Here is a 12,727-nt window from a genome sequence, read left to right on the forward strand (position 1 = left end):
CCATTCACACTCTCTACCCCCCATTCACACTCTCTACCCCCCATTCACACTCTCTATCCTCCATTCACACTCTCTACCCCCCATTCACACTCTCTATCCTCCATTCACACTCTCTACCCCCCATTCACACTCTCTACCCCCCATTCACACTCTCTACCCCCCATTCACACTCTCTACCCCCCATTCACACTCTCTTCCCTGCATTCACACTACCTACCCTGCATTTGCGCACTCTACCCCACATTCACACTCTCTACCCCCATTAACACTCTCTACCCTCCATTCACACTCTCTACCCCTCCATTCACACTCTGCCTATCTCTCTCTCACACTCTCTATCCCTCTCTCACCCCTCAAACATTCTCGTCCACTCTCACAGTGGGTCCCTGAAATTGGGTCTCAGCTGGACACACACACACACACACAAACCCTATTATACTCTAATACTCATCTTTATTTCTGATTCTTTTTCATTGCTCAACAAGTTCTTTATTTTCATATCTCAGTTTTTTGGTATTTCATAGAATCCCTACAGTGTAGAAGGCTATTCAGCCCATCAAATCTGCACCGATCCTCTGAAAGAGCAGCCTACCTAGGCCCGCTCCCTTGTCCTGCTCCCGCAACCCCACCTAGCCTGCACATTCTTGGAGACTAAAGGGTAATTTAGCATGGCCAGTCCACCTAACCTGCACAGCTTTGCATTTTATTTATTCTTTCATGTTGTGCCAAACTTTATCTTTCCATAATTTGCTCCTGAGCCACTTCAGTGAGGATGTTTTGACATGTGCGCCCGCTCCACATGCGAAAAGGTTGGACAAGCCTATTTAAGAACATTAACCCTCAAATGAAGCTCATCTCTCAAGCACTCTAACTCACAGCTCATACCTCCCTTCAAAGCCCAACTCTCTAGCATGCCCACTCCAATCAAATTCTGTTCTTCCCATATAGACACTCGCTCGTTAAAGCCCGCCCCTCTACTACTTTAAACCTCTCTGTGAAACTCAGCGTTTAGTGCCCTATCACAGGTATAAACGTGTCTGAAAAACACCATGGGGCAGGACTCTCTGTCCCGTCATCCCCGTTTTCTGGTGCGACGCTTCTCCACCAGCAACGGGATCCTCCGTTCTGCCAGCCAGCCAATGGGGTTTCCCATTGTGACCATCACATGCTGCTGGGAAACCCACGGGCATGGGAGCGCTGCCAGCGTAGAGGAGGATTCCGCCGATGGAGAATCCCGCTGCATGTCCATTACTCTGACTGGTTCCAATATATTCTCCCATCGTTGTGACACATAATTATCATTAATCCTTTAAACACACTCAAAGTGATGATTAAAATTCAGACCCTTTAAGAGGGAAGTGAATGACGATCCCAAGATGGTAAAGCACAGCCTATAACTGACATACATAGAGTTTCTCCTCACCTGGAGGGGGTGACTCTCGTGAATCCGAGGTTTATTCCTGCTTTGAATGGTGTCCAGGCAAAAGAAATCTCCTACCTTTGGAAAGGGGTACTCCTGGTTTGAACAGCTCCTTGCAGCAGCAGAAAAACTCACACAGACGTTAGTTTTCTCTCAGCTTTTATTGCCCGACCCATTGCTTGTTGTCCGAGTCTCTGGTGCGTAATTAAACAATCTATCCTTACCCAACATGCAGATGAGGCATACACACATTAAATGGTTTGTTCATGTCCCGTTCGATTTACTGTACAAGGCCAAGTATTTATCAGGAAATTGCAGACAAACATCCAGGTGAGGGTCAAACACCAGCATTCCTCTTCTCCAAGCTTTGTTTTTGCATAGTTTGTCGTGGTGGATTTAAAGCAGCTGCCTTTCGTCTGGGGCTACTTCAGCAGTTGGATCAGTCCCTTCGAAGGGGAGGCTGTGACTGGGTTTTTATATGTTCAGCACACGGGACCGAGTCTGGAACACGGCCGATGAATTTGATGACGGCGATAACTTTGTCTTCACCACCGGCTCCTTTGCACAAATCAGAAAGGGTTAAAGAAAGTGAGGGAAATAGATTATTGCAGCAGTTCCACACTATTTTCACACCCTCAGGATACCCCAAAGGACTTCACAGGCCAATAAGTCACTATGGAAGCTTTGTTTTGTAGGCGAACACTGATTTGTAATCAGCAACTCCCGTAAAACATGAGTGAGAAAAATGACTAAGTCCCACTGAAACATTTCCTGTTGAGGCCTTTTACACCGACCTGAACAAGCAGATGAGATCTTGGCCTAACTCACCCATGGCTGAAGAGGTGAGGCCCAGGGTACTTAGAATCCTCGACCTCGTCAACATGTCTCCCCACCCGGGAGACACCATGTAGAGGGAGGCACACACAGAAGAGGACTCACGCACACACAGAGGGAGAGACACTAGTAGAGGGAAAGCCACTCCAAGGGGGGGAGACACTCAAAGAGGGAGAGACACAGAGGAGGGAGAGACCCACATGGAGGAGAGACCCATGTGGAGGGAGAGACCCATGTGGAGGTGACACACAGGAGATAACAGGAGGATGGATGGACAGAGGTAGTGACACATGCAAGAGCTGACGTGTGGAGGAGGCAGCACATGGAGCAGGGAACGCACACAGTGGGAGCAACGCATGGATAGAGCAACACGTGCACACACACACATACCAAACATGGGTGACACGGATAGACTTTTGCAACAGTCGGGTGATAGCAAGTCTGTAGCTTTTTTTTAACGTCTTCCCTAGTTTTTATTTCCACTGACCTCCACATCCATTGCCTTCCAAAAGTGAGTCTTTGGAATCAGTAGTAACAGGAGATCAGAACTCTGCTATCGAAGGCCTGGCCCGCAATGACGGGAAGGAACGGCCGGTGCCAGGTCCCACTGGGCCATGGCGGGACGGAACGGCCAGTGCCAGGTCCCACTGGGCCATGACGGGAAGGAACGGCCAGTGCCAGGTCCCACTGGGCCATGACGGGAAGGAACGGCCAGTGCCAGGTCCCACTGGGCCATGACGGGAAGGAATGGCCAGTGCCAGGTCCCACTGGGCCATGACGGGAAGGACCGGCCAGTGCCAGGTCCCACTGGGCCATGGCGGGACGGAACGGCCAGTGCCAGGTCCCACTGGGCCATGGCGGGAAGGAACGGGCAGTGCCAGGTCCCACTGGGCAATGACGGGAAGGAACGGCCAGTGCCAGGTCCCACTGGGCCATGACGGGAAGGAACGGCTAGTGCCAGGTCCCACTGGGCCATGACGGGACGGAACGGCCAATGCCAGGTCCCACTGGGCCATGACGGGAAGGAACGGCCAATGCCAGGTCCCACTGGGCCATGACGGGAAGGAACGGCCAGTGCCAGGTCCCACTGGGCCATGACGGGAAGGAACGGCCAGTGCCAGGTCCCACGGCAATGACGGGAAGGAACGGCCAGTGCCAGGTCCCACTGGGCCATGACGGGAAGGAACGACCAGTGCCAGGTCCCACTGGGCCATGACGGGAAGGAACGACCAGTGCCAGGTCCCACTGGGCCATGATGGGAAGGAATGGCCAGTGCCAGGTCCCACTGGGCAATGACGGGAAGGAACGGCTAGTGCCAGGTCCCACTGGGCCATGACGGGACGGAACGGCCAGTGCCAGGTCCCACTGGGCCATGGCGGGAAGGAACGGGCAGTGCCAGGTCCCACTGGGCCATGACGGGAAGGAACGGCCAGTGCCAGGTCCCACTGGGCCATGACGGGACGGAACGGCCAGTGCCAGGTCCCACTGGGCCATGGCGGGAAGGAACGGCCAGTGCCAGGTCCCACTGGGCCATGGCGGGAAGGAACGGCCAGTGCCAGGTCCCACTGGGCCATGGTGGGAAGGAACGGCCAGTGCCAGGTCCCACTGGGCCAGAACATCCTGACCAGGCCAATGGGGCAACAGTTAAACATATTCGCTCATTCCCCATTGTGACCCCACCCATGTACGGAATGACCACTTAAATTAGCAAGAAATAGAGAGGAGGGAGAAAGCCCTGAAATTAATATTAGTCAATCCTTGTACTCAGGTATTCTCTGTAGCTAAATGTTGTGCTGCTAGCTGTCTGCCTGCTGTCACAGCGGGTGGTTGCTCTTGATAGGACCTTAAAATAATGTCTATTGATCGAGAATGCATAATTTTAGCGTTTCAGCCTTTGAAAAGATTAAGTGTCAGCAAATATACTCCACATCCTGTTGCCAGGGTGGCTCATTAGTTGCATCGAGAAATGCTGAGAGATGCAGAACCTGCTGTCTGAGTCTGTGTGTGCAAGTGCTTTTTGCAAAGAGTTAGGCTTTTTTCTCTGACAGGCCTCACTGACAGTTTCTATGGGCGTATGTGGCTGCTGATGGCAATCTAACCCCCGGAATATATGTCCTTTGAAAGATTAAATCTGTTTAAGTGTTGTAATTTCACATTAATTGCCCATTAAACTTGCCACAGAAAGTTACATTTGTAAGTAACCTGATTACTTACCATAGGCACCTGGGCCGGGATTCTCCCCTACCCGGCGGGGGGGGGGGTCGCGGCGTAGCGGAGTGGCGCCAACCACTCCGGCGTCGGGCCTCCCCAAAGGTGCAGAATTCTCACCCCTGGTTCTTACAATGCCAATCAAAACGTCTGGCCCAGACACTGAACAGTCTGAACTGCGGTTGCTCATAATATGCAAGCGGTAAAATGCTCATAGGGATTCTAAACATGTCAGATCATTTTGCATTAGTAACTTCATTGAAGCCTACTTGTGACAATAAGCACTTATTGTTATATTTTCTTTGTCTCTTTTCTCCCTCAATCTTTCTTCCTCTTTATTCCCCTTTTCGAACCTGATTTGACTAAAATTAATCTTCTTCCCTGTCCTTTGCTCGATTCTTAAATCTCATTGGTTAAGGAGATGGACCGTTCCCTGGCACTCTCGGCATTATATTATCGCTCACCCTTGTGGTAAACACCACTGGTCATACACTAGGTGTATTACGGTACTGCCATTGTACTCCAGTCATTACAGTAAATCCCGGCCTGCTGGCTCCACCCAGCAGGCTCTGTATAAAGTGTACGCTCTCCTGCACTGCCTCCATTCTGGTTCCAGCTGCAGGAGGCTTAACATCTAGCTCGATGAATCCTCAATAGTTCACCATTTTGTCTCGTAGTCATTGATGGTACATCTATATATTGCGCTAGAATTTTGAAGATGAACGTCTTACTCAAGCCGGATCGCCTGGAGCTGAACACTCATGCAGTCGACGCCACAGCCACTTTCGAGCACTGGCTAGCCTGCTTTGGAGGATATCTTGGAGCATCCACAGAAGTCATCTCAGACCCACAGAAGCTCCAAATAATCTACGCACGGGTGAGCCCACAAGTTTTCCTCCTCATTCGGAACGGTCCCACTTACACAGAAGCGATGGCACTACAGAAAGGACAGTACATCAAGTCTATTAATCAGGTGTTCACCAGGCCACGAGACGGCAACTCCCAGGCTAGTCCCAGGACGATTTCCTGCATGCTTTGCGAATACTTGGCAGAAACTGTAATTGCCAGGCGGTGTCGGCAGTCCAACACATTGAACTGCTGATCAGAGATGCCTATGTCACGGGCATTAAGTCCAATTACGTCCGCCAGCGATTATTAGAAGGGGGTACACTCGGTACAGCTCGCTAACTCCCTAGAAGTGGCCTCCCGCAATCTAGAGTCCTACACCTCCGACCGCGCTGCACCCTCATGGGCGTCATGGGTCCCACCATTATCCGACCCAGGTGTACCACAAGCCTGCGCCGCGCGGCAGCTAGCTAACTCCGGAGTCCCCAAATGCTATTTTTGTGGCCAGAACAAGCACCCCAGACAACGCTGTCCAGCGCGGAGCGCGACCTGCAATGGGTGTGGCAAGAAGGGCCACTTCGTCTCCGTTTGCCAGGCCCGATTGGTCGCTGACATTTCCAGGCCCAGCATCGCTACACCCCCGCATGCAATCCAGGGGCGCCGCCATCTTCGCCGCCGCCCACCACGTGCGGCCTGTGGGCGCCGCCAACTTGGATGTCATCTGCCATGTGTGCCCCGTGGGCGCCGCCGTCTTCGGTGCCATCTTGGAACGCATCCCAGGACCCCTGCTCGCCTGGCTGTTCGCGGACTGCCAATACCTCCGACACCGCCGATCAGCCCTCCCACCAACTACCGCAGCTCGCTTACATCACCCTCGATCAGTCTCGGCCTCACAACCTCGCGACCGCTACAACGACCATATGGATCAACCGGCACGAGATGACCTGCCTTTTTGACTCCGGGAGCACTGAGAGTTTCATCCACCCAGCTACGGTAAGGCGCTGTTCTCTCCCGATTCTCCCCATCACCCAGAAAATCTCCCTGGCCTTCGGATCCCATTCCGTACAGATCTGGGGGTACTGCATCGTGACCCTCTTCGTACAGGGCGTAGAGTACAGTAACTTCAGGCTCTACGTCCTCCCCCATCTCTGTGCTGCCCTGTTACTGGGTCTCGATTTTCAGTGTAACCTCCAGAGCCATACTCTGAAGTTTGGCAGACCCCTGCCCCCACTCACCGTCTGTGGCCTCACGACCCTTAAGGTCAATCCACCCTCACTCTTCACGAACCTCACCCCGTCGCCCGTCGCCACGAGGAGCAGACGGTACAGAGCACAGGACAGGACCTTTATCAGGTCGGAGGTCCAACGGCTTCTGCGGGAGGGGGTCATTGAGGCCAGTAATGGCCCCTGGAGAGCTCGAGTGGCGGTAGTTAAGACTGGGGAGAAACACCGGATGGTCATCGACAACAGTCAGACGATCAACCGGGATACACAGCTTGTCGCGTACCCCCTTCCCCGCATATCTGACATGGTCAACCAGATTGCGCAGTATCAAGTCTTCTCCACAGTTGACTTGAAATCCGCATACCACAAGCTCCCATCCGCCCGGAGGACCGCCAATACTGCATTCGAAGCAGATGGCTACCTCTACCACTTCCTTAGGGTTCCCTTCGGTGTCACCAATGGGGTCTCGTCTTCCAGCGAGAGATGGACCGAATGGTTGACCAGTTCGGATTGCAGGTCACGTTCCCGTATCTGGATAACATCACCATCTGCGGCCACGACCAGCAGGACCACAACACAAATCTCCAGAAATTCCTCCACACCACTAAACTCCTTAACCTTACCTATAATAAGGAGAAATGCATTTTCTGCACTACCAGCTTAGCCATTCTTGGCTATGTTGTGGAAAATGGAGTGCTAGGGCCTGACCCCGAACGCTTGCGCCCCATCCTGGTACTCCCCCTCCCTCACTGTCCCAAAGCCCTGAAACGATGCCTGGGATTCTTCTCATATTACGCCCAGTGGGTCCCGAATTATGCAGACAAGGCCCACCCACTCATCAAGTCTGCTATTTTCCCCCTGACGGCTGAGGCCCGCCAGGCCTTCAACCACATCAAGGTGGACATCGCCAAAGCCACAATGCACGCGGTCGACGAGTCCCTCCCCTTTCAGGTGGAGAGCGTTGTGGCTCTGGCCGCCACCCTCAACCAGGCGGGCAGACCCGTGGCTTTCTTCTTCTGCACCCTCCATGCCTCCGAAATTTGGCACTCCTCTGTCAAAAAGGAGGCCCAAGCCATTGTGGAAGCTGTGCGACATCTCCTCATTGACCAACGGTCGGTTGCCTTCATGTTTAGTAATACACAGCGGGGCAAGACTAAGAACGACAAGATCTTGAGGTGGAGGAGCGAACTCTCTACCTATAACGAGATCTTGCATCGCCCAGGGAAGCTCAATGAGCCCACAGATGCCCTATCCAGCGGTACATGTGCCAGCGGACAAGTAGACCGACTTTGGGCTCTCACCTTGTTCGGCTTCCCCACCTACATCCATAGCGATTTGGGGATCCTCCTTCAGTTCCTGCTCAGCAAAGGCATTGCCTCGAGCAGGATGACCAGCTACAACCCCCGGGGAAACGGGCAGGTGGAGAGGGAGAATGCGACTGTCTGGAAGGCCGTCCTGCTGGCCCTTCGGTCTAGGAGTCTCCCGGTCTCCTGCTGGCAGGAGATCCTTCCCGATGTGCTCCACTCCATCCGGTCGCTCCTGTGCACTGCTACTAATGAGACCCCTCACAAACGTGTGTTTGCCTTTCCTAGGAAGTCCACCTCCGGGGTCTTGCTCCCAACCTGGCTGACAGTTCCTGGGCCCGTCCTCCTCCGGAAGCATGTGAGGAGTCATAAATCGGATCCCCTGGTCGAGAAAGTCCACCTGCTCCATGCGAACCCACAGTATGCCTACGTGGCACACCATGACTGGCGACAGGACACAGTCTCCCTCCGGGACCTGACACCCGCTGGTTCCCCATCCACCATCACCACCCCCAACCTGGTACCACCCCTCCCCCTCCGGTTGCCACCCCCTACCCTGCGCCGTTCCCCCCCCCCCCCCCCCCCCCCCCCCACCAGCAACTATCACCGCAACCCCCACCCCAGCAGCGCCCGCCCCCCCACCGGATCCACTACTGGGTGAAGAAGGAGTGGACAACATGCCCCCTGCGTCGTGGGTACCCACATCGGCGCCTACACCACAACCGGGACTGAGGCAATTGCGACAGTGTCAAAGCCCCCGACAGACTCGACCTGTAACATTGCTTCACCCCCGCTGGACTCTTTTTTAAACAGGGGGTGAATGTGGTAAACACCACTGGTCATACACTACGTGTATTACGGTACTGCCATTGTACTCCAGTCATTACAGTAAATCCTGGCCTGCTGGCTCCACCCAGCAGGCTCTGTATAAAAGTGCACGCTCTCCTACACTGCCCCCATTCTTGGGTCCAGCTGCAGGAGGCTTAACATCTAGCACAGTAAAGCCTCAATAGTTTCACCATTTCGTCTTGTAGTCATTGATGGTACATCAGCCCTACCGGACGTTGCCATGCAGAAACATTTCTGGTCAGAAGGCTGCAGAGAAAAGTAAATAAAATGGCATTTGGCGAGATGCTCTACTCGAGCAAGATCCAGCCTCCATCGCAACATGGTGTGGGAGGAGTTTTATCACAGGAGACGATGGCATACAGGGGCTGGTTTAGCTCACTCAGCTAAATCGCTGGCTTTTAAAGCAGACCAAGCAGGCCAGAGGCACGGTTCGATTCCCGTACCAGCCTCCCCGAACAGGCGCCGGAATGTGGCGACTAGGGGCTTTTCACAGGAACTTCATTGAAGCCTACTCGTGACAATAAGCGATTTTCATTTCATTTCATTATCTGAAGTTACTTTCTTTTCATTCACTTCTCTAAATCCCCTGCTGATCGGGGCATTAGCACAAATTCGATGCATTTAACCGTGTGGTCCAGATTAAGTCTATTTGTGTACAACTGGCAGGAGAGGGTTTGCAGCCTGTCGGTGAATTACTGAAATTCTGAAAGGTAACATCGCCCACCTCTGTCTCAGCTTACCTGCTATTGAAACCCTCATCCATATCTCTGTTACCTCTCGATGGTGGGGAGTCCAGATCCAGGGGTCATAGTTTGAGGAGTCCTTGGAGGGGAGGAGAAATGTCTCACCCAGAGAGTGGTGAATCTGTGGAATTCACTACCACAAAATGTAGGTGAAGGCCAAAATGTTGTGTAATTTCAGGAAGGCATTCGATACAGCTCTTGGGGCTAAAAGGATCAAGGTTATGGAGGGAAGGCAGGATCAGGCGATTGAACTTGATGATCAGCTAAGATAATGAATGGCGAAGCAGGTTCTAAGGGCCAAATGGCCTCCTCTTGCTTATAATTGCTATTTATGTCTCTATGTATTCCAATGCTCTCCAGACTGGCCGTTCATATTTCAGGGAGGCAGTGGCGTAGTGGTATTGTCACTCAAGTAGTAATCCAGTGACTCAGGGCTCTGGGGACCCAGGTTCGATGGCAGATGGTAAGATTTCAATAGAAATCTGGGATCAAGGATGCGATTTAATGGCCACACCAGCCGAAAAGCAGTTGGCCATGGCGCGGCACTGCAGATAGAAGCCAGGCAACCCCACTCCCAGGATTCACCTGGCTCGCAACGCCTCGCGAGGTCTAACACGATTTTGTGAGACGTTGCGATGTAAATAGGCGGTCTCACTTTTATCAAATCTGCATATTAAAGCGAGACAGCTAGACTCACTTTAATGTGTAGATTCCCGAGTTACCCGAGCCATGGGATCAATCTCCCTCACCTCAGAGATCTCGGGCAAGCGCTGTTCAGTACTGGTCTCCCCTGCATCAAGCTGTGTGTAGACCCCTGGTATGCAAACACCAAGTGTCACTACATACTGAGGTTCTACCTGTCCCCAGTGTTATGAAGGATGGGCCTGGCCTCATTGCCATGGAACGCTCCAAGTAGTTGGACTGTGCCGTATCACCTGTCCCTCGTGGAAAAATCTTTGAAGAAAAACACCTTTGACCACAAGGCAATGAAGCAGTGGTCAGCACGTAATGTCCTCGAGGCCCTCAGGGAAAAGGAGACTCTGGAGGACGTTGGATGGTTCCCTGAGCAGACTGTCAGAGTAATCTGGCAGAACGCTTCATCACCAGAACTATCAAGCAAGCACCAAGACCTAGTTTGGCTGGTGGTGAGAAGGGCCCTCCCCGTCAGATTCTTCATATACACCCGAAGGCTCTGCACCGTCGCACACTGCCCGCGGAGTGGCTGGGGGGGGGGGGGGGGGGGGGGGGGAGAGATGAGATGGTCACACACCTCCTTGTGGAATGTGCCTTTGCAAAGAAGGTCTGGAGAGAGATGCGGTGGTATTTGTCAATGTTCATCCTGAGCAGCTCTGTGACACAGGACTCTGTGCTCTACGGACTGTTTCCAGGGACACATACCGAGACAAATATCAACTGCTGCTGGAAGGTCATCAACTCGGTGAAAGATGCTCTTTGGTCTGCCCGAAACTTGCTGATCTTCCAGTGCAAAGAATTGTCCTCGACCGAGTGTTGCAGACTGGCACATTCCAAGGTCCAGGACTACGGGCTGAGGGACGCACTCAAGCTTGGGGCAGCTGCCGCCAAGGCGCAATGGGGAAAGGCCACTGTGTAAGGTCTTACCAGTAAATGTACACCAAGGGGCGGGTAACAGTGTAAAACCCCTCGGTCTGGGTCATTAACACTCCAATGTAAGAATAATTTCAGTAAAACCCTTGGTAAACTGGAACTCATTGAAATGTCTGCTGCTTGTATCTCAACTCATTCCATTCGCCGATCATCTTGTTGACCCACAGTGATTCCCAATCCAGCATAGCCTGGATTTTCAAATTCCCATTCCTGTTTTCAAATACATCTATGGTCTTCCCTCCCTATCTCCTCTGCTCCATCTTGTAAACGTTGAAATACCTGAGCTCTTCCAAATCTGGTCTCTTGCTCATTCTTAATTTGCACTACTCCATCACTGGTATCCGTGCTTTCAGCTACGCTGGCCTTAAGCTCTGTAATGTCTTCGCTAATCCACTCTGTCTCTGTACCACGCTTTATGACCCTAAATTAAACCAACTTCCTTGGCCAAGCTTTTGACTGTGCTCCAATATCTGTCTCGTTGGTATGGTCTGAATTTGGTTTTCTGGTTATGCTCTGTGAAGCACCGTAGGATTTTAACAGCACCATGCAAGGCCCAACATAATTGTTTGACTTGTTGCAACTCCAATTGTTCTGCTCAATTGAACAATGATTTAATCCTGTTCCAACATATAAATAGGGATAAGAATGGCTGCTCAACCCATATATAGCTTGCAAGTTGATGGGACTGTACCCAAGTGTTGCCGTTAGGTTGTAAACAAGCCTAGCATTCACAATACACTGGGTTTCTGGCAGAATACGGGAAAGGCCACCAATCATTGTGCCAAAGTTCAGCATTACTGTCCAGCCAAGTGCTACCCTAATCCGGTTCAACCGGTAATGTTGCACTTTTTTGTTTTTTAAAATAATTTTTATTCAAATTTTCACAAAATATCAATAACAAAATATACTAAGAAAAGAAAGGGCAACCCCCCCATATGTACAAAAAAGAAGAAATAACACCCGTCATTAACAATGAACAACTATGTCCATCCCCTCAACCCAAAACAAAGAGACGGCCCCCCCTCCCCTCCCACCCCCCCTCCCCCCTGCCTTCCCCTCCCCCATTCCCCCCTTCCCACCCCCCTCCCCCCCTTCCCACCCCCTCCCACCACTTCCCACCCCCCTCCCCCCCTTCCCACCCCCCTCCCCCTCCCCCCTTCCACCCCCCTCCCCCTTCCACGCCCCTCCCACCAACCCCCCCTTCCCACCCCCCCCTCCCCAACCCCCCTCCCCCCCTTCCAACCCCTCCCCCCCAGAACATATGTCATGGTTTGCTGGGCTCCCTGAGCACCTAATACATCTGTCCTCGCTCCCAAAGAACCGGCCCAACCTTTTCCCAGTCATGTGAGCCCTATGCAGCACCTTAAACTGTATGAGGCTGAGCCTCGCACAAGAGGAGGAGGAGTTCACTCTTCCTAGGGCATCCGCCCACATCACCTCCTCGATCTCCTCACCCAGCTCCTCCTCCCATTTACTCTTCAGCTCCCGAGGCCTCGTCCACCTCCTGCATCACTTGGTACGTTGCCGAGATCCTCCCCTCTCCAACCCATACCCCCGAGTGCACCCTGTCCTGGACCCCATGCGGCGGCAACAGTGGGAACTCCGCCACCTGCCGTCTAGCGAACGCCCTTACCTGCATGTACCTAAAGGTGTTCCCCGGGGGGGAGCCCAAAC

The 12,727-nt window shown here is 52.7% G+C and overlaps 1 protein-coding gene across 1 annotated transcript in view; it reads right to left on the reverse strand.

The window, feature by feature from the left end:
• Positions 1-1,562: 1,562 nt before the first annotated feature.
• map6d1 (MAP6 domain containing 1) overlaps positions 1,563-12,727 on the reverse strand; it is a 36,773-nt gene continuing 25,608 nt past the window's right edge. Inside the window, exon 3 of the mRNA XM_038817078.1 lies at positions 1,563-1,978. Coding sequence (XP_038673006.1) covers positions 1,895-1,978 — 84 coding nt within the window. The 3' untranslated portion in view covers positions 1,563-1,894. The remainder of the gene's footprint in view (positions 1,979-12,727) is intronic.

The sequence above is a fragment of the Scyliorhinus canicula genome, chromosome 13 (genome assembly GCF_902713615.1).
Source record: "Scyliorhinus canicula chromosome 13, sScyCan1.1, whole genome shotgun sequence".
Classification (NCBI taxonomy): domain Eukaryota; kingdom Metazoa; phylum Chordata; class Chondrichthyes; order Carcharhiniformes; family Scyliorhinidae; genus Scyliorhinus; species Scyliorhinus canicula.